The sequence below is a fragment of the Leptosomus discolor genome, chromosome 2, assembly GCF_034619465.1.
Source record: "Leptosomus discolor isolate bLepDis1 chromosome 2, bLepDis1.hap2, whole genome shotgun sequence".
NCBI classification, from domain to species: domain Eukaryota; kingdom Metazoa; phylum Chordata; class Aves; order Leptosomiformes; family Leptosomidae; genus Leptosomus; species Leptosomus discolor.
Genome location: NC_141392.1, coordinates 98,987,071 through 99,010,714, shown reverse-complemented (window position 1 = coordinate 99,010,714; position 23,644 = coordinate 98,987,071). Strand labels below are relative to the sequence as shown.

At 37.7% G+C, this 23,644-nt stretch overlaps 1 protein-coding gene across 1 annotated transcript in view; it reads right to left on the bottom strand.

Moving 5' to 3' along the window:
* Positions 1–220: 220 nt before the first annotated feature.
* The window catches only part of KHDRBS2 (KH RNA binding domain containing, signal transduction associated 2), a 372,404-nt gene continuing 348,980 nt past the window's right edge, over positions 221–23,644 (bottom strand). The window contains 2 exon segments of the mRNA XM_086461500.1: positions 221–318; positions 19,395–19,453. Of these exon segments, the coding sequence (XP_086317626.1) occupies positions 221–318; positions 19,395–19,453 (157 nt within the window).

Below are 23,644 nucleotides of genomic sequence, written 5' to 3'. Positions count from 1 at the left end.
AAGGATTTTTGTCTCTGTTTTTTTAAGTCCGTGTTATAAAATACTACTAATGCCAATGTCACTCCAATGTTATAGTAAATACAAGTAGTACATAGGATAATAATGAGCAGTAATCCCTAAGATAGAAAAGAAATGGACTATTACTTGTCTTGTTGCTGTTTATGTGGAGACCACAGGCTATTAATTGTCTTTGAGATGAGGTCACAGATGAGGAAGACCTTCAATATCTACCATAGGGGTGTTCCCTGTAACCCCCTCTGGCTGACCTTGGAGGTGGTGCCTTTAGGCTGGAACGGGTTGTGGCCCATTCTTCTTGTGCTAAAAACGGAAGAGAAAAACATGTTTTGTAAATATCTAAACTTGAAAAAACAAAGTGATGCCACTGCTAATGGCTGTCAAAATTCTCAAGGGTTTTGGCTGAAAGCTTTAGAAAAATAAAATGAGGATGGCATTGTGATCCACTTTATCTTCCTACAAAAATTTACAGAAAACTAACCTTCTACTTGTCTACACAGACAACCTGTCTATCTTAGGATGAAAAAAACCCTTATTCCTTCACTTTCAACAGAGAATGAATACATACTGTGGTGGCAGTACAGTCAGCCCTGGAAAAATCACTGCACTAGTCTTCCAGCTCAGAATTTATTTGATGTTTTGAATTTCTAGCATTTAAGTTAAAGCACAATGTGAATAATATTTAATGCAGTTGGTATGTTAATAAGATGAGGAATTGAATCATGAAAAGATAATAGAAATACATTTGATTTTTTACTTCCATTTGAAACCAAAAGGAAGAAAATAATGGAAAAAAAAATAAATGAGGCTACTACATTAAGCAAAACGGTTTTACCATTATTTTTTGCATTATCTTTACAATACTTTTTAAAATTTGTGTGAATGAAATACGCTCAGGAAAAACAAGTTAAAAACCGTAAGCCTAGTTCAGTTTTTTCAAAGCTTCTAGAATTCCACTCCGCCGTGCCCCACCCCCACCCCCCCCCCAGTATTTCTGGAATTTAAACCCTCCAAAGGAGCAAACAGGAAGCTACCAACACCTGTGGTTCAGTGGTTGAACCCAAAACTTGAACTCTCTCTTAAATTAGCTAGTCGCTCATCAAATGATTTCTGATTTTGTCTTCTACTGACTTCCACTGATCGATACACAGTAATTAAAATGGAAATGCAGAAATCATAGTATTTCATCTATCTTATATGACATCACGGTCAACATTACTCCTGTTACAATAGTCATAGAATACATCACACATAACATATGTTCATGAGGAAGTTCCAAAATCTCTACATATTCCCCTGAAATTATATGATATTCTATGTCTTTGTAATGAAATATAGAAGCTATACAGAAATCAGAGTGGCAAATATTACTTATTTTCCATATTGTTTTATTTTATTGGTGATCAGCATGTTTGTATTACAGGTATGCACAGAATATTAGTGTTTGCAAAATATAAAAGTAGGCATCAAGCCTTGTGATGCTAGGGGAAAAAAGAACACTTTTTAAGGTGCATAAAAACCAGAGATTGAGAAGTGGGGAGTTGAAAAGATTGGAAGGTGACTTGAAACCAGTGGGAAAGGGATAGGAAGATTCAAATTGATGATGAAAGAATATACTTGCTGTTGCTATCAAAACAAAACTAATTGATTGGTATATTAAAACAGATTCTTTTTCCCAAGTCTAAAGTGGGGCTATTCTATTTCATTTATGAATAGGTAACACAGTAATAAGCTGAACTATCCAGTCTTGAACTACTGCTGAAGATTTGAAACATTTGAGGTCCTTGCCTCATAAATTTAAAAATCCAGTTGTACCTATTTTTTAAGAGGTACATAATTTTTATGCCTTGATCCATACAAAAATTTTGAAGTGTCCGTTGAAGCAATTAACATTTCAGAACATATTTTCCTTGCTCAGGTCTTGTTTTAGACTTTTGCTACCCCACTCAGCCACCAAGTATTGAAATGAGTACTGACTCAGCATGGTCAATAAAATCCATCTATATGGAATATTAATGTGAAACTTGCTGAACTCCTAGGCATAAGGGGATAAGCTGTAAGCCAATATAGGACATATTAGCTATGGTAAGCAGGGCAAAGACATTCCTTGCTCATAGCCAAGAAGAACGTATTTTTATTACATTTTTCATGTTACATGCAACTTTCTCATTTATTTTCTAATAAGCCAAGCAGAGATGTTCTTGAGTTTGATCTGATTACTGATGTACCTGTAGAGTGAATTTCTACAGAGAACCTCAGTTAATTTTTCTTTTTTTTTCTTGTATTCCATTCCCACTGCTGGAGGGAGAGACTGGGCTTTCAAGTGTCAGGTCACTGCCGGAAAACAGTGATGGATTCCTAACTTTTTGAAAGTAGCGTGTCTGTTGCAATTCACTCAAAGCATTGAAGAATTTTGTCCAATTTTATAACAGAATGACCTAAACAAGAGAATAGACCTTTCTATGCAAGACAAAATACATGAGAACATTAAAAATCAAACTTGTATTATTCATACATTTCAATGAAGGCTAACTACATTGCCTGAAATTTAGTCAGCTACCTGAGTAACAGAATGATGGCCTTAAATGTAAAAAGGAACTGAAAAAAATCTTCATCTCCATTAAGACATGTCAAAGATTTTTCTTTTATTAAAGCAAATTTTAGAGTGACAACAACATTTTCCTCTGAAGAGAAGACTTCATAAATATACCTTCCAGAGCAGAACATATCTAGAGCATAGCTTGATTGCTTTGGGCTCTGTTACTATAGATAACTTATTAAAGTTCAATCTTCTCTAGTTTCTCCTTAAATAGTTTATTCATATCATTTGGTTATGATGAGCTTAAAATGGCAAGACTGTATGGTGAAACTAATACATACAGAGGCCTTTGATTCTCTTCTGCATCTAGATTAATGTGTCTATTGATAATAATATAGAACTCTGGATACATGATAGCGATATTGTTGCATAGTACAAGCACAGAAAAAAATGTTTGGATTCTTCTTTTTATATGCGTGTGTTAGAGTCCAAGTTCCAAATGAATTTTTGAGCAATATGGTAACATATTAGCTACATGTATGCAATGGTGTTCTGATGTTACAGTTTCGGTTTACTATTTCTAAAACCTTTATAATACAGCATATTTAATTGTCAGTCATACCACATTTTCAGCCCTAACACAGGAGGTACGTGAGTAAATAAGTTTAAAACCCCATCCTATTAGCAGAAACTGCGAAATTGAAATCTTACCCAACATGGATAGGACAACATACTGTCCACCCACATGTGAAATTGAAGTCACAATTTCTTTCTCTGGCCGGTCAGGAAGTCCTCCTGGGTAAAGGAGAATGAGGTCTCCTGGCCAAGGGAGGGAAACTGAACTCTCTTTAAACATTGCATGGATGGAAAAGCACAATGATACTGATATTTAGTATAGACAGGTTCTTGCAGAATAGTCGGGGATCTTCATAGCTGAAGAAGCTACACCATGAATGGAAAGGTGGCAACATTTCATGTGCCCTCCACTTCAGGGCAAAGCAAAAGTGATTAGTTCAAATCAACACTGAAGGTAAATTAATGTTTCACCTTGCACTGAAACTAAAAGAGCACTTACATCTTACGGTTAAGAGGTAGATTCACAAAACACCTTTTCAGTTGAGACATCATCAGTGACTGCATTAGTGCAAATAGTTTATTTTTTTAATGTAAAGTAAACCACATTGCCTTCAAAAAGTGCTCAGGGTGAAACACCGTGTTTTAGGTGAGAAGCAGTAACCAAAACCCGGGAGCTTATGCAAGAATATAAACTCCAGCAAATGCTTTACTCTGGCAGTCACTGAGGGAGACACTGGTGACTGGAGATACTGCCAACGAAGCATTACCACAGGGCAGACCATGATTTATACTATGTAGGGATTGCTTGGGGTCAGATTATTTATTAAAGTGAATTTTGAATGTGAATGGTCAGTTGGGCCATTAGATCATAAACCAGACCCAGGCCCATGGCCCAACCAGAAGTGTAGGCACACACTATTATTGCATGTTGGCATCATGTTGAATTGTGAATGGGCTCAAATGCAGGTTGAAGAGGACGCTAATTTCCTCACTTTTATCTTCTAATGACTTTCATCTGCTCCTCTGAGTACAGGTCTTACTGGCCCACCTACTTCCTCATATCAGATACGCCTTCACTGAAATCAACTATATTTCCCAAATCCAAGGGGTGAATTTGCCCTTCCAAACACAACAGAGCTGTCAGTTTGATGAGTGTTTAAAGTTTTGTGATGCAGATTTCTTTCCAATTTTGATTTAAGTTAGTCAACCATTAGTAATGTACTGGCTATTCTTCTAGTATAAATGAAGTATTTTATATCTACTGACATCCTTATTGTCCGAACTTCATTTTAAAAAGGAATAAAAACATTGTTGATGTTAAGAGAGAATTATTCTTTCTGACCTTTTACCTTTTAAGTTTAACAGTTACTGCTGCCTTTTATAATATTTTTTAATGACTTTTGAAGACTTTTAAGACTATACAAATTCTCCATGAATAAATGAAATTCATCATATATGCACTTTCATTTAGTAGGAAAAAACCACAATAGCTCCCTCAGAAAATCAGAATACCTGTCTTTTTTTTACCTGACTAATTGGAGTATCCAATGTTGCTACAGATCTACAACCGCAAAAATGACCTGTATTCCAAAGACTCCAGGAGTGAGCAGATGTAACAGAAAAAAAGTTTGACTGAACTGAAGCATTTTAGTTAATGAGCCTGTTGTTTTTTAATGGGCACAATTTTATTGCTGGTATCTTGTTTTTGCTAATCACTTCTGTGGCCAGTAAGAAAATAATGAGCTGACTGTAGACTAAAATACCGAACAGTTAAAACAGGTATCAAAGATTGCTTTTGTAAAAAGATAATGCTTTATGAAAACAGAAAAATGAAAATATAAAACATAAAAAGCCTGTGTTCTTGTTTCGGTTAATTTTTTTTTTCTTCTCAGTAGTTAGAATAGTGCTGTGTTTTGGATTCAGTATGGGGTTTGGTATGAGAAGAATGCTGATAATATCCTGATGTTTTAGTTGTTGCTAAGAAATCAAGGACTTTCCAACTTCCCATGTTTTGCCAGTGTGCAGGAGCACAAGAAGCTGGGAGGGAGCATGGCCAGGACAGCTGACCTGAACTAGCCAAAGGGATATTCCACGCCATACAGTATCATGCTCAGTACAGAGATGAGGGTTAGCCAGGAAGCGGGGGCTGTCCCCTGGGATTGCAGTTTTGGGATTTTTCTCCTCTGGGATCGCTAGCCGGGAACAGGCTGGGCCTCTGTTGCTGGATGGTGAGCAACTGCATTGTGCATTACTGTTTGTATATTCTATTATTACTATTATTATAACTATTATTTTAATTTTATCTTATTTCAATTATTAAACTGTTCTTATCTCGACCCCCAAATTTACTTTTTTTTCCAATTCTCCTCCTGATTCCACGGGGGGAGGAGTGAGCGAATGGCTGCCTGGTGTTTAGTTGCTGGCTGGGGTTAAACCACGACACCTGTTAAAATTCTGAAAGCTATTTCTTCTCTGCAAGATGTCTTCTCTGTAACTACATTTCATTATCTTGTTGCCTCGGGGTGTGTGGGAAAAGCTTGGGGAGGAGGAATACCAGCTGTAGAGCTAAAGTGAGGCTCAGGCTAGCACGTATTAGGAGCAGACATCTCTGGAGAACATTTGGTAGCAGCTGATCTTAGTATGGAACAAGGAACATTCCTGTTGTGATTTTTTGGTGCACTTAGTTTATTTTCTTTTTCTTTGAGCTGCTCAGGATGTTCTCTTGTTGAATACCAGGGGTTTTACGGTCACATGAAACCAAAGTTTACTGTGGAAAGCTATTGCCTAGAGGGTTGAAGAAGTGGCAGCCAATATGATATAGTCTTAAATCCTCAGGTCTCTCATTTCTACAGGGAATCACTTTCCATATAGTGAATTTAAAAATCCTGCCTCTGCAGTATGTTTCATTATACCTTTTAAAAATGGCATTTTGCTGTAAATGTTCTGCAGCTTCAATTACCCTTTGCTGAAGTGTCACTGCATTTGCAGAGAGGCCTTGGGGAGAAGTAAGATTTAGATAAAAAAGGAGAAGCTTTATTTATATAAATGAAAATGACTAAACCAGTAAAAATACTCAGTAAGTGTGTGACACAAAGACAAACCAATTTCTTGTTGCCTTCGAGTCCCCTCCCCCACCTCCGAACTCAAACACCTTCATGTAAAGGTGAAACATACAGTCTTTCTGGCAGCACTTGCACAGTAAAAAATTACTCTATACTACCCATTGGAAGAAGATGTTTTTCCTTGACTAACAGTGTTCTTAAAGTAAATTGCTGCTGTGGTTGTATCAGCTTCTGATACAGAACAAGAACAGACACGTAATTTGTGGTACAAGTCTCTTGTGCTCTTTTTCTCCAGTAAAATAGTGGAATTATATGCTTGATTTCAAACTTTAACAAAAAAAGATGGCCACAACTTTTTTATATCTATTTGGTAATACCATCATCAAAATATGAAAGGTTGGTTGACAGCTAACAGCTCGTGTTGATATTGCATGATAGACCCTACTGCATTAACAAGTGCATCTGTAGCCAAAACATAGATTAAAGTTTTGGGATTACAGCCTTCAACTGGAAAACACTCATACAGCAGTAAAGGATTATATATTTATTGTGGAGAAAGCAAGATGATAGGGCAATACTATAAAGAGTCTCTGAACCACATCATGCCAATAAATTACAAGATACAGCCACAACAACAAAGAAATCAGATTATTAGGGATTTTTCCTAGAGGGATTTTTAAAGAAGAACAATATATCTGGATGCTAGTAATTAAAGGCTCCTTAATGTGCAAAGTTGCTCTTTCATATCTGTTTCAGTACTCCAAGCCATTGAAGTATGACTGAAGCCATACAGACTATCTCAGTAGCCACACAAAGATTTGGGTAGCTCGTTGGTTAGTAGAAGGGTTGAAAGACACCAGCCTTTTTTCTTCCCAGGCTGTTTCATTGTGTTTCAGAACATGGGAGTACAGTGTAGTCTGGTCTTTCTCTGAAAGACTGTGCCAAAATGGAAAGGAAAGGGAGCCTGGACATATTTTATTTTAATAAAGTGTCATGCTAATTAAGGGGAAACAGAGGGATTTCAGGTGATGAGCAGGTAACAGCTGTAGCCTTGGAGAGAGAAACGTTACTGGGAGAACTGCGAGGGAGTCTGTGAATGAGAGTGCCCAAGAGCTGAAGGGATGTGCAGGGTGGTCAGGCTGATTCCTTTTCCTCCTTCTGACTCTCGTGCAAAGAAACCCTGTGGAGTCCAACCTCCCCGCTCCCTCAGTGATGTCCAGCCTGCTGTCCAGTCCTTCTGCTCTAGCAGGCTCCTCTCACCCACTGTCCTCTTCACTTCTGACTGTCCCCAGTGCTATCAGGTGTCAAAGATAGTGACTGAAAAGAAATCCAGACAGGCAGCTTAATAACTGAGGACTGAGGGTCCAGTTTTTCGAGGAATTTGGTGTTATTGCCAACTTGCAACATCTCTCAGATGTTGCCGTTCTTAGCTAAGAAGAAAAACTGTATGCTTCGCTTCCAGAAACTGAAAGCGTAAGTTAGGGCAGCATGATGGAAATATAAGAGAGTTTATATTTGAGGAATCAGAGTGTGCTCAGGCATGAGAATCACTTTGAGTGTGCTAACAGGTGTCATAGCAAGTTTTCTGGTGGCTACTTTGATAAGAAATGTGAAGTCACAGACCTTTTAATTATACTGGATATTCCTCTCAATTTGCTCTCTGCTCCCTGTGAATTGATATTTGAAGCTCACATTTAGGATACATAAATTAATAGTTATTATCACGGGCAATCAGCACCCTTGGTTTATAACTGATTGAAATTATATGTTAGTATTTTTGCACTGCTTTTTACAATTCAGATTGAATCTTAGTTGCTGTGATCATTGAGTTATATAAATACTTTCAGTATCTATTACAGACATTATTGATATGTTAGCTGAGACTAAAGATTACTGTTTGATCAATTGCTAGTAGACTCAGTAGCTCCGACCTCCCGTTTAAATACAGAATTTAAATTAGATGTTTTTTGTACTGGAAAGTCAGAATTTAAAAAAAAAGATCACAGTGTTTTTAACCCATTAAATTCCTTTGAATGTGGGGTCACTAAATGGTATTATTTATAACAGAGAGATATGTATAAAGTTGTTTCTATCTTGCTATTTTACCTATGTAGTACTAAAAGCACAGAAAAATTCATGGTGTTCCATCTGCCCCCCAAATTCTATCCCAAACAGTGGCTATTATCACATGCTTAAATGTCTTCTAGTACAAGATTCAAGAAAAGCACATATTCAGAGCACATTTTTTCTACTCTTCAGTCAGCATTTTGCAACCTTGTAATGGAATTTTCCGCCATGGAATAAAACTCACAAATGCAAGGAGGGCAACAATATAAGTAATTAAAAGGCAGCTCATATTAAAAGATGCTTTAAAATTGAAAACCACATATTAACAGCATGTGATTTGCATATGAATATGTTATCTCCTAATAATTTAACTTTTATATTAATTTCATATTCCCTGTAATAATAAAGACCTGATCACTTTTTCCTGGTAACTTATTTAACATGTGAATATTGTCCACAGTTTTGGCGCACAGTTTTATTCATCTCTGGTTGATTATTTTGGGACAGGTGGCCAGGAAGAGATAAAAAGAGCTATTCTGTTTAGATAGGTAAGATGTATATAACAGCAATTAAGATAATGGTTTAATTTGATTTGCCAACTAGCTTTCAGTGCTATTAGAAACATAGAAGCTGCTTCTAATTCAGAATAAAATAGTTTTCTTTCCTATGAGGAAAAAAAATCTCCACTTCCTTTGCAAGGTCATTATACTGCATACCTTTGGAGACAGCATATCACACTAGAGATGGAGCGTAAGTGGAATGCAGGAATTGTGATTGCTAGCTCTACTCCTTGTTTGCTTAGTGACCTTAGGCAATTATTTAATATTTTGTGGTATGGTTTCCTCACTGGCAGAATGAGACAGGAATACCTACTTCCCTGGGGTGTTCTGAGATGTAATTAATTGTCTGAGCAGTAAAAGAAAAGTGCTATAGATGTGCTGAAAAGAAGATCCAATAGAAACTAGACATTTGACTTTAAAATGAGAACACTGAAAAGCAGTGTGTTATTCTTTGGATAATTCAATTTGTGCTGTCTTTCTAGTAAGCCTCCAAACTTCTCCCTCCATGAAAAGACAGATAGAGACAAAGTACTAAGCAATGGTTGGGAACTTTGTCCTATACAAGCTAATGACTAAAGTTCAACTAACATTGACAAAGCTGGGATTTCACTCCATAAATCCACATAGAAAAGACAGTTGTGCTTTTCTTGTGTTATAATTGGACAAGTATATATTATTTGAGATGAAAATTCAAGAACAGGTTTTGTCTTTTTTTTTTTTTTTTTAAAGAGAGGATCTCTTATTTTTTCACTCTTTGCTCTCTTTTTGCTTATCTGCAAAGCCTGTAACATACACAGGACTTTCTGACTTTATATCCATGCATTTTATAATTTTGTGAGAAGAATAGCTGAAGTGGCTATGTTTCAAATCACAAATGGTACCATTCTTATCTGAAATGTAGAATCTTGTCAGAAGGCCTGTCAGTTTGACTTCAGTGCCAGGGAAGCAGATGGAATCCTGAGTTCCATTATGCAGCACATGCAGGACAACCTGGTGACCAGGCCCAGCCAGCATGGGTTTATGAAGGGCAGGTCCTGTTTAACAAACCTGATCTCCTTCTGTGACAAGGTGACCCACCTGTTGGATGAGGGAAAGGCTGTGGTCGTCATCTACCTCGACTTTAGTAAGGCATTGGACACTGTTTCCCACAGCATTCTCCTAGAGAAATTGACTGCTCTTGGCTTGGATGGACATACGCTTTGCTGGGTGAAAAACTGTTGGATGGCCAAGTCCAGAGAGTTGTGGTCAATGGAGATAAATCCAGTTGGCGGCCGCTCAAGAGTGGTGTCCCCCAGGACTCAGTCCTGGGGCCACTCCTGTTTAACACCTTTATCAATGATTTGGATGAGGGGATGGAGTGCACCCTTAGTAAGTTTGGAGATGACACCAGGCTGGGTGGAAGTGTCGATCTGCTTGAGGGTGGGGAAGCTCTACAGAGGGATCTAGAAAGGCTGTATCACTGGCCAAGGCCAATTTCATGAGTTTCAATAAGACCAAGTGCAGGGTCCTGCACTTTGGCCACAAGAACCCCCAGCAGCGCTACAGGCTTGGGGAGGAGTGGCTGGAGAGCTGCCAGGCAGAGTGGGACCTGGGAGTGTTGATTGACAGCTGACTGAACATGAGCCAGCAGTGTGCTCAGGTGGCCAAGAAGGCCAATGGCATCCTGGCCTGTGTCAGGAATAGTGTTGTCAGCAGGACAACAAGTACAGGGAGGTGATCGTGCCCCTGTACTCGGCTTTGGTGAGGCTGCACCTCGAGTATTGTGTGCAGTTTTGGGCCCCTCTCTACAAGAAGGACGCTGAGGTGCTGGAGAGGGTACAGAGGCGGGCTGCCAAGCTAGTGAAGGATTTGTAGCATGTCTTGTATGAGGAGCAGCTGAGGGATCTGGGGCTGTTTAGCCTGGAGAAGAGAAGGCTGAGGGGAGACCTTATGGCTCTCTACAACTACCTGAAAGGAAGTAGAAGGTGAGGGTCAGTCTGTTCTCCCTAGTAACAAGCAATAGAACAAGGGGAAATGGCCTTAAGCTGCACCAGGGGAGGTTCAGGTTGGATATTAGGAAGAATTTCTTTACTGAAAGGGTTGTTAGGAACAGCCTGCCCAGGGAGGTGGTGGAGTCACCATCCCTGGAGGTGTTTAAGAGACAGTAGATGTTGTACTTAGGGACACAGTTTAGTGGTGTTGATAGAGCTAGGACAAAGGCTGGACTCGATGATCTTGATGGTCTCTCCCAACTGGAACTGTTCTATGATTCCAAGACAAAAAATATTTTCAAAACACAGGTTCAAAACTACTATGCTTTCTTATACCATGCTAAATACCACTTAAATTACTAAACCTACTGCATATGCAATATATATGGCTTAAAAACTAGAAATGCTAGGAAAACCTTGTCTTTTAATAGTCTATTCTCTTAGTTGTAACTGTTTTAAAAAGCCTACTGTCTCTATGCTTCACAGTACCTTCTCTTCAGGAGGGCTAACAATTTAGGCTGCATGGGTACTCCAAATCTACTTTAGTATTGTGAGCTTCCCTGGCTTAAACTGGTAGTGGAGAATCACAGAAATCCTCCAGCTGACCTAGCACTGGAGCAGATGTGGAGTGCTCGTGCACTCCATGCTGCCAGCTCTCCCAGCAGGTTAAGTAATGCCAGCAAGACAAGCAGTAATGACTACTGGAAAAAATAATTTCTTACAAGGCTTCAGCCATTTTTTGCAGTGAGCATCTGCTTCAGACAGGAAAGGAGCAGCATCAGAGCACACAGGTAAGTAGTCTGGAAAACTGCAACATAGGCAGGAGACAGACTATTATCAGTGTTGTGAGGTGAGCATGAATGTGACAGCGTGGAGTGGGTTTTATTTTTCTCTTATTTTCCGTAAAAATTAATTTTCTATTACTTTATGGTAATATAACATGAAATGTTCAGTGACATACTGTGTCTAGAATTACATAGACGGTCAACACTACATGTACATCGGTATTACAGGACTTTTGTCTTAGATTCTTCAACTCTATAGTTCCCACAGTGAAAGGAAGGGAAAATACCATCTGAAATACTACATAGGAAAGTTTTGCATGATTTATTTATTCTCATTCTGTAACAGAAGATGATTTATAATTCAGGAGAAATAGGGGAAGTACAAGTCGCTACAAATTAAAAGTACTCTCTTGTGCTACATGTGGATTTTTTTTCAGTGTTGTAGCATATTAACTGAAGTTTTAGGATATACAGTCAGTTAAAGGAATGTGACAGGTTTAAATATGGAACTTTCTAAAGAATTATAGCCTAATTAAAACATTGATTTGACAAAAAAGCAGTAACTCTAGCATCGTCCCCACAGTAGCCTTCATAGATGAATTCAAAATGTGCTCCTTTTCCTGCAGAATTTCAAAATCATGTTCTTATGAAAATCATAAATCTCTTCTGAGGGAATGAATACTATTTGGGAGACAGCTAAGGTGATTTCTTCAGTAAAAGAATTGCTAAAATTTTGGAGAAAATCAAGGAAATGCATTTGACAGTTCATTCTGTCCCACAGAGTAGGAACTGGATCACTGATACCATAGTAAGTATAGGAATGACTGAAATAGAAGATTAAAGGAGGGCAATTTATTTGGTATACATTCTGTCCATATGCAGTAGAGGAAGTCTTCAATGAATTCTGTTTCTGGTGGAAGGAAAATAGAGTGCTGTACAAGAAGGCTCAGGAGCACTTATGAGTTCCCAGGGCTGGGTCTACATCTGCCTCATGCTCAGGGAGAGACCAGGTGCCTCTATCACCCCAAAATAAAGGCGGCCATGCAGGCCCATGGCACACCCCAGCATCTTCTGGGACAGAACCACAGCACATGTAGCAAGGTCATTAGCCTGGATGGCTGGGCAGGCTTCAGGACTCAGGTGCTATATCATTATTAGCATATAGTGCATACAAATAGAAATGATCTGCAGAGGGCAACAGCTGATGCTGAGGACCTGAAGTTTACAGTATATGGCTTCTAGAGACTTTTTTCCGTTTCAGACTGGCCCTAGTTTGAGCCTCTGAACTGAATTCTCACAAACAGTTGGGAGTGCACTGTATGGTTTAATTTCAAACTAAAAGTCATGTACTTTGAGTCCATTCAGTGATGCGAAAAGAGGAGTGATGAATGGAGACAACTGGGAAATCTGCTTCAAAAGAGCACTCCTGGTCCTATGCTAGTGTAGAAGCACCCAGCATGTGCTAACCTGCCTGCCTGCCTGAGACACAGCAGAAAAACTCCACCACACTGGCACAATCTGTGTCTTGTTGCCTCTGAGATCCCTAATCAATGCTAAGATGCTCCAAGACCTAGAAAGCAAAGAAAGTTTTCTTTGGTATGTTGCCAGTGGTATTTTCTATCACATACTAAATGTATACACTCAGATGATATAAATGTTGAAATAAACAATCAGAGCACATTAGTAAAGCTTTATTAATCAGTGTTAGTAAAGATCCTCCCTGTAATCACAAGCTACGTGAAGTCAAACATTGTAATGAGGAGAATCAGACCTATGTCTCTTACATCTGCATATCAGTCACTACCTTATTTGAGCACTTCATTTCCTACATTTGAAGACCTGAATGGGACTAGGCTAAAAAAAAAAAATAAAAGAGGGTAAGAAACCCTTAGCACCCTGAGCATAATGAATATTAGGACCAATGATCCACAATACCAAAGTTATTACTAAAAATGAGGAAGGAACTTGGACTTGACAGCTGAACAAACCTCTTATCTTCACCTGCAGAGCAATTGCTAAGAAGTTCTTTTTCAAAATTTACAAATAGTTTTCTGTATACATCGCAGCACAGCTTTGTTTGGCTTTGTCACTGCCACAGGTCAATCAATACAGGGTTGATTTCACACTAGGATGGTAGCTACCTGAATTTCTCCATGAAATGAGCATACTTATGTCTCATAATGAAGTATGAGAATTTATGTCTCCTATGTTAACATTTATATCATCAACTTATTTATCATAATTCCTGAAGTTTGAACCCTCCATACACTCTTTCCTCCCTGAATTTCATCTTAATGCATTTATTTTTACCTTTGTTCAGCAGAAACTATCATCAGGATCCTAAAAAAAATTTCCTAGATAATACACTCTTCAGGACAAACATAAAATTAAAAAATAAAGAAGACAATAAAAACGTAGTGGAACATTGCTGTACATTTTTAGTCGTTAGCCTTATAAAGCCTTTAAAGAATTTGTTTATAAAGTGCTGTCTGTGTAGAGCATTACTTAGTAAACTAATTGTTGTCACAACTACAAAGCTTTCATATTGAGTGACTGGCAGGGAATTATTTGTGAAATAGTCAGTTAAATCATTACGGCAGCATTTTACAACTTAAATGATGTCTTACATTAAAAGGAATTATACCAAACAGTTTCACTCCCCATTTTTAATTAAAGATGGAACTATCCTAAACCCAGATACCAGTTGTTTACAAATGAGCACTTAGTGCTAAATTGGAGTAGAATACGCACTACAAAATGTGGTAACTAGACAAAATGTGCACATTTGAAAATTTTTGTGAAGATGATAGAAAACATTTAAATAATGTCTCCTTGTCGAAATGGCAGCACATGCAGTAAACAGCTTTGAAAGCTTTTCCTGAACAGCAGCAAGAATGTGAGGTGAGTTCACTTATGTCTTCCCTCTTTGTGTAGGGGACAAGGTACAGGTTAAACTTCCTAAGTCTTGCCTAAGGCCTTTGGCAGATTGTGTTATTCTAATTCAATTGTGGTGGTTTAGGAGGTTATAGACTTTAACCCTCTCCTTTCACCCTCTACCTAAGGCTTCTGCTTTTTTGGTAGTTGCAACAGAAGCCCATGTGTACTGGCCTCTCAGATACTGCAGTTCATGACCTGGCATAAAAACATAAATCACCATCATTTTCAGATAATACACAAGGCAGTATATGCAGCAGGCTGTGAACTACAGCATCTGACAGCAGGCACACTCTTACTTTCCTCCATCCTTTCTATGGCAGTTACAACATCTTGCAGCAGCACTTGCAGAGCTTGTCTGCTAGAGTCCACAGCCTTTGGAAGAACTATGACAGAAACAGTATCTGTTAAATAAAATTTTGAGTGCTCTGATCAGTGCAAGGGAGGAAAAATATTCAGATGAAAGAACTATAAGGCAGGTCAGATACAATTAATATAGCGCAAGGTATAGGATGTGCCTTGCTAGCAAGTCATACTATCTCTGTTATGTTTCTAAAGTGGCCTAACACAGCACAACACTTGTATTGAGAATGCTGGTTCCTCTAAAAAACAAGGAAAAGTAGAAAGAAATGAGAACCTGAACAGTTTTCAAAGGGCTTTTTCTTTACAGTGGTCCTGTCCAGTGAAGGTGCTTTTTGGACACGGGCATGACATTACATATGGGCAGGAAAGGTTCTGAGTTACCAAATTTTCAGTTGTACATTTAATCCTAATTGATTTATAAGACAAATGATTAAGTTCATGTTTTCACTAAATACCTTCCCAGATGACAACAGTGCCAGAAGGGAAACCATAAAATTATTAAAGTATGAGAGCAATCGATATAAATTTTTTGTTCATAAATTAATCCAATTTCATGCCTTCTGTTTCAAAACTTTAGCATCAACATCAAGTTAAAATGACACTGTCACCTTAGTTTAGACTCCTAGATTTAAATTTGTATCTGCAGATATCAAGACCTTCAGTGACATAAGTATCATAAATGTTTACTGAGTGTGATTAGATGTAAGGATGCTTTACATTGTTGAAAGTTGTACAGTACTTTAAGTGACTGGCCTTATAATTTTAAAGTGCCTGCTAAAGATATTTATTTATCACTCACATGAGGAAGCCTATAATGGCTATGTCCACAAGAAGATTTTCAGGCATATGTCCCAAATTTATGTTCTTCAGTCCAGACCAGTGATCTTCAAAATTCTTTGTCAGTAGCTGCATAATCCTGATCCTATCAAAAATTTGTAGGTATCTCATAACTCCTTAGTAGAGTATTTCCAGGTGCCTACAGGCTACTGCAGGGAATGCTTTGAAGTGTCTCTACTTTGATCCTTCTGAGATACTGGGTGGCAAGCATATAAAATCACAATAGAGTTTAGGTGTCTAACTGCATGAGCTGGGTCTGTGCTATGAATTGTCATTCACGGAACATCCCTAAGTCATGGGAAATAGTGGCTTTTTACATATACCCCTCTCAGCTGACTTTACTATTGCCTTGGGAGGTTCCTTGGTTGCATTTGGAGGGAATGAAATTCTCAGGAAGCTTCACATCAGAAATTGAACAAGGAGTCTGGGCAGTTACCTCAAGTTGTGGATTTTACAGCAGTGAATAGTGTGTAAGAATTCATCTTACCCAGACTCAGATAAGTGACTTAGGCCCTTTCTTGTCTAGTACTTCCATCTAATCAAAAGACAGAACTTCCTGAGAACGACGTGGTGTTCAGATGGGCTCTGCTCTGAAACACCCCTTGACTTTTGCAGCCCTACCATGAACAATCCATAAATACATAGAATCACAGAATCATTAGGTTGGAACAGACCTCTAGGATAATCAAGTCCAACCTTCTACCTAATACCACCATGTCCACTAAATCATAAACATAAATCTTAAGAACTTCTGAGGAAATATTCAGAATTCTCCACAAGATTTTTTAAAAGGAGCATAGAGGAACCCATGAGACAAAAAACACCTGCTACTTCTCAGGAGCCCAGGTAGAAGGAAAAGTCTTAGCAGGCGGCTCATATAGGAGTATTATGGTGCTGTATAATACCTAAGAAACTATGGGTAACTCTGTTTTTAAAAAAAAAAAAAAAGTAAGTATGAAGTAGCATTGCATTTGGTCAACTGTACTTAATGAAAACGAATAAAAGAAAGCCTTCTCAGATTGAGAACTGTCCTCCCTAAAGACAAGCTGGAAGTAAGAGGATGTACAGGATAAAATAAAGAAATGCCAAGCTAGTCAAGTTTTGATAATTCAGGTATCGTTATTGGAAGGGATAAAGGTGAAAAGACAAGTCATTACACAAAACATCTAAGAGACAACAACAACAACAACCAGACACTAGTTCTATGTTCGTGTACCATTTGTGTGTGGACTTATTCAGAGTTTGGGGAAATTCTGAATTACAGAAGGGTGCCAACAAGAATTAAAAGGAGGAATATAGTCTTGTTGCGGAAGGTAAAACAAGATGTGAAACTGAAGTGGGGCGAAAGAAAGACACTGTTGATTTCTGTAGGAAAGTGAAAAATGAAGGGACAGTTGATTTTATACAGTGAGATGGATTCAGAAGACATAATGAATTGCATCCTGAAAAAGAAGTAGAGAACCAGTAACAGTTCTCTGGGAACAACGATTAGGGTAAAAATCACATGAGGATGAGAAAGGGTAGCATCAGACTGGTTATTGGCTGGGTGCGAGGCAATGAAAAAGTCAGATACAGAGGGAACAGCAGTATACGTACCAAGAATTCAGAAAGCAAGGAAGCTAAGCATATATTCTATAGCTCTGTATACTCAGATAAATGGTGGCGACTTTGGGATGAAGGAAGTCATGCACAGGTTTCCAGAGCACAAAACTAGCACATTTACTAATCTGCTAAAGTAAATGAACGAACAGGAGCCCAAACACTCTCATACAGATGTGTCTGATTTCAGGAAGTAGAAAAACATAACTTGGAATTTTATTCAATTTTTAAGTTTATTCTAGGTTACTGTTAAAACTATTCCAGACCTTTGTACTCAAAAGCCAGCTCAGAAAATAGTTTAAGGAACAAAGTAAGTCCAGTTATCAACTGTATTTTAAGACAAGTCTAGTGAAGCAAACCCAGGCATTTTGAAAAAATGGAAAAAAAACCCCCCACATAGCTTCATGTAGAGCATAAACTGAGTCATGATCCCACTCTGAACCCTTTGTAAGCCTTAGCTAATTAGTCCATTCAAAACTGTTGGTGGGAAAATATGTAATATTCTTCTACTTTTACAAATGAGGGATTGGAGGAAGAGTGACATTACTTTAAATGTCTTGCCCAAACACATGGAGATTCAGTGTGAGGGAGTCTAGTTAAAAGTTAAACAGTGGATCATTCTTACTGCTGAGTTCAGACTGTGCTTTTCTGCACCACCCAAAACCTTAGCGATGCATTCAGGAGGAGAGGTGGAGAGGGGATTTGTAGAGGGGAGGAAAGGTCTTTCTCTGCAGGTATTAAAAAAGTACATCCAAAAAGGAAACAAAACAAAGGGTAACGAAACTACACACATTCATACAAATAAGTTGTTATTGTTATTACTTTTTTAGCACTGAAAACGTGCTTGACTGCACATTGTATTATCTAAATGTATTGTGAGTACTGATTATAAAAAAAAATTAAGTTATTTTGGTTACACAATGTAATTGTTTTGACAGCGTCTCAGTAATGTCTCGTGATTTCTGTAAAAATACAAAGGAAACCACAGCTTTGCATTACAGTGATATTTGCTTCATAGCTGCATGAATAAAACTATTTCTTTCAAGCAGCAATCCTTATATAACCCCTTACTGTAACTTTTACTTGCAGCATCATTTCCAGCAGCTCTCCTTTTCACAATGGTTTGGAAGACACCATGTGAACTTACAATACTTTATCAGTAGTAGTAAATCAAGCATGACCTCTCTGCTGAATATGCTAGGGTCAGTCTTTAAGATGATGACAGTCAGCTTTGCTCTATTATTTCGGTGAAAATGTCAGAGATTCACCGTGCCATCTGATGGTACAATGTGCTGAAAAAATATTGATAGGAAAAGATGGACTAGGTTCTAATTAGTTAATAAAACACATCGCTGATATCAAACAACAGACCTAGAAAATGGGCTGTACGCATTGGAGCCACACCTTTTTTTCCTCTCATGCCCTTGATTCCCGTAAAGTGGAACTACTCCAGCTCAGACACAGACTTGGTGGGGAGCTGCAAAGAGTACAGCGCTCCCTTTACTCATGCTGCGTTGTGTGGCATGAGATACTCCTTTATCTTGGTGCAGTGGGGGTTCCCATGCTGGTATAGCACCCTTTCCTTCCACTTTGATTAAGTCCATATTTCAAAATCTCACAAAACTTGCTGGTTGAAGTGATGCATATGACAGTAGCAGATGCACAGTATTGTTGGCACATCAAGCAGACTGAAACTTAACACTGAAATATATTCAGGCACTAATTAGAAACTTCTGTGTTGCTGATAAACTGATCTGTGACTGTGATTAATTGGCTTTGTAATTTTGATCAAAATTGTTCTGTCAATTTTCCTGGTCACAGAATCACAGAATCACACAATGGTAGGAGTTGGAAGGGACCTCTGGAGATGATTTAGTCCCACTCCCTCACCAAAGCAGGTTAGCCTAAAGCCTACTGGTCTTCCTTCAGTAAGTCAAACCTCACCCTGAAGTTGCACAAATCCATTTTGTTTGGTCTTCGTAAAAGGAGAGAAAGAAAGAAAAGTATGTGGAAGTAATTTCTGAGTTGTCAGTGACAGATTTTTTCTTTTGATTTCACACTTTTGCTGAAGATAGAATAGACCTTACCGTAGCTGTCATAAGCCTCTTCGCTTGTTCCGTGACCGTAGTCATAATATTCAGGCACACTGTAACAGATTCAGATAGCCATGTCACTATTATCATAGGTAACCAACTCAAAACAAAAACAGAACACAGAAAACAAAATGTATTTTAACACTTTAATGTGATAGCATAGTCCAGTTAGTTTCAGGGACAGTAAGAATTAAAAAAGCACGAAGGAAAATGTATCAGTAACAGTAGCAGCTATTATAAAGCACATCATATTTCTCATCTACTGAAGACAAAACAAATTTGGTCCTAAATATGTAAACCTAGGAGATGCGACAAACACTGCCAGAAATTTTATTTGCAAAAACAAGGTCTGAAAAAAGACCATCCACTTTATTATTCACTATTGTCAAACTGCCAAAAAGGTGTTAATCTCATTTATCTCTAATTCCAAACATTTATGTGGTATCAAACTCAGCACTGTTTGTTTTCCCCAAAGCTGACTCTATTGTATGGTATGGAACCTGTAACTAATCTTTACCAAAAACACTGACAGGTTTTCAGGTGTGTGCCTGAAGAAGAAAGTATGTTTCCACTGCTTGTAGAGAGAAACCTGATTCTCCACAACCTTCTTCCTTATGCAGTTATTGGACACCCATGGAACGTTTTATACAGTAATCAATAAAACGCACATTAAAAGTAGCAGGGGTCAAGGAATGGAAAATCAGACTTAAGAGTCTCAAACACACTTTTTCACTGCTTTCTGTTAAATAACAAAAATTGTGTATGGTCATATTAACGTGTTATCAAAAGATTTCAGATCCTAGTTACATCCTGATATTAGCAATCCCCAGCTATTACCTGGACTGGACACCCAGAATATTTGACCTCTAAGACATAATGATATGGAAATGGAATTATTCACACTTTTGCTTGACTGGTATTACTATTTTCACTTTGCACGATGCTTTGGTACCTGGTACCAAATTCAAGATCAGACTACTGCTGTCACCAGGTACCAGGCAGACATAACAAGAATCAGTTTCTGTCCAGAAAAACTTACAAACTCCATGAATTCTACTATGTAGTATTTCTTCTGACTAGTGAACCAACAGAAAACATAATATTTTCCCTGTTGTTAATTTTTGGTTGTTGCCACTTTTGCTTCTGTTTCTCTGGACACTGTGTGAGATAGATAGACCCTTGCAAAATGAACAGAAGCAAGCAATCGCCTCAACACTGCATTGTTTATAACACTATTGATGAGGCTATTTTCCATACTGGTTTATCATTTAAAAAATATCAGTTTACACTTGAAAGAGCAGCTTAGTTGACAGTTGACCGTAAGTAAAAATATTTCACAAATGCAATAGAGATAAACAAGATTATTTTCTTAAACTCATTTTGACTTCTTTGTTCACGAAGAGCCTGTAATCAGATTTTTAATTTCTTGAATTTAGTATCTACCCGTAACTATTCAGGGAATAATTCCTGAGAATAATTCACGTGCTATATCTCACTTGAGAGCAGTGATTGTGTGTATCTGATAGCTGACAATCAAGCTGCTTTGATTTGGGACACATAATCCCCTGACTGTCTAGGCACAGCTTTCATAGTCGGTTTTCAGCTACAAATATCTGCAGGGTTTTTTTGAACCGAAAATGCAACTATAATTGTTGTGCATTAATTTAGTAACTTAGCCTGAATTCATTCATGTGAGTGGATAGTACATTGATGTCACTGTCTCAGACAGATGAAATTAATTTGCTAAAGCAGTTGCAGAAAGGGGACATATGAATGACGTGAATGAAAATGAAGTTAATACTTCTAAAGATTTTTCTCAATGCCAACCGAGCTCTACAGGACATAGTCACTGCAGAGCATTACCTTCTAGGATAATGGGAGACATCCAGTTGCTTAAATATTAATTATCTAAATATATACTTATTATATATGTATAATATATACATACAACTTCCTATTGAAGTGGTGCAAGAGACAAACAGCATTAGACTATATCTTTTATTTGTTGAACATATTAAGCATTCTGTACTATTTTGCAATGATTCTGGTAGCCAGCTAAATAAAATTACAGGATTATGTAAGGTGAACTAGAGCATCAGGGTTAAATCATATACCTAGTCACATCTACAGAGCTCACAGTTTAGACCTAAGAAATTACTTGAAATGTTCAGAACAGACAGATGACATACCACCCAGATCTGGAAGACAGCCGTATGAAAAATCTCATGTAATACAACTTAAGCAGCAGCTTAATTTTTGGCATGTTGCCTGCTTTTCTGGGAAGAGGAAGGTGTTGGACTAGTGAGTGGAGTTGAGGAGAAGGACCCCAGAACTCTCATCTGTCAGCAGATAAGAAGCTTGTATTTCTTCCTGATACATTTTACAAAACAAAGTGGCTGCATCCAAAGGTCAGCTTTAAAAGGAGTGCATTTGGGAGCCAATCCAAAGGCCAATAAGTTATCGACAGCAGTCCTGCTTTCAGTGGTCACTGAGTAGGGCCTTGAGCTATTACCATCAATATAACATCCAGCAAAATGCAAGACTTGTAAGAGCAGGTAATGATTCATTGCTGCGTTATTGTTGTTGTACATTTTTATTAGAGAAAAAACACACAATCATACAGACAGTAAGGATGTGAGATAAAAATCCTGCACAGTGAACATTCCAAACTGAAATACATTATAAACAGAATACAAAGTTAATACACAAACCTTTAAAGTAAGAATCAAGCTGTACTGCAACTGTAGAAAGGAGGTGATTTGTTACATGCTGCATATTTGATGTCTGTGAGCACAATACTTACCATATGTTCTGAAAACACATAACTCATAGCACAATACATGATTGTTATCTAAGTTCTCCAACTTTATTTTCATGAATAACACATTTTTCATAGATTTGAGCCAAAATGGTAGTTCACTTCCTTGCCAACTCATATTAGAAAGTATTTTGAACAATACCTAAGTGAAGAAAATTTATTTCTTAGTATGAAATGCCTGATTTAAACTCATAGTTTGTAAGCCACACTGCTTATCCGTTAGTCTGATCTGTTTTAAACCTTTCTGAACATTCACTATAACCTATTACACACATTTATTTGTAAACATTTTCCTCTGTTTTTCTAGCAAAGTGAGCAATGAAAGATGTTTATAAAAAATGGGTGATAGAATATGGCTTTACATACACAACATCTTTTTTTTTTTTTTAAAATTATTGAACTACAGAGAGATGTGGTTCAGTCGCATTATGCCCAAAAGTGGAAGGAACAATCAGCAAATGCATTCAGCATAAATAAAACTTGTTTTTATAATTTTAACGTTCTCAGACTGTTCCTGGAAAATATGGTGAACCTGAGCTCTAGAAACCTCAGGCTCTCTTGGCAGTGCTAATTGGAAACAAGACACCATTATCTGTCATTAGCATTCATTACTTTCAAGCAACATGAAGTGTAATTTACTTAAGTACATGCACCCACCTGAAAGCGGGATGCAATACATTTTATAAAGCAGGTAAGATTAACTCATTACCAACTTCTCAGCTTTTAATCCTAAATTTTCAAAGCATTGCGCTATACTTTAACACCAGACTTGTGAAACAGAAAGGTCTTGATGTGCCATGACTTAGACTTCAGTAACCTTCTACATGTACCACTCAGGGAAGAATTGTTATACATTGGACTATGAATCTTACAAATAGTTTAATTATTTTTACACCTCACATGACTTGCAATCTGAGAAGCTCTGATGTAATTTTTCTCTATCTGTATGAAACTTTTGCAACAAAGATATATGATTCTGTCCTCATTCCTTTTCTGTGGGCAAGAAGATTAATAATATGTATCTTGTTAATCTTCATAATCATAACCCATTCATGCTTATTTTTAACATAACTTCTGGTTTTAGTTAGTGCTTTTGAACCTATTACTTTTAAAGATTTGGGATCAAAGTTTCCATAAACTTGTGATGTCTTCTTTTCATGCAGACAAAGCCAAATCAATTTGGAAAAAAAAGAACACAAAAGTTGTTCCTTGTTTGAGAGATAAGAGCCCTCTCAGCTGCCTTTCAACCTGAATTATCTGGTACTCCTATGATATAAGAAAAGCTCACATACAGAGACTCCGTAACTAAATAGCAACCTTAAAAGCCAATAGAGGCTTTTAACCTCTCATTAACTTGGACTTTTTCAAATTAACATTAGCTAAGCAAAAATGAATTCCAGTTTGACTGTTTCAACACCCATGGGAA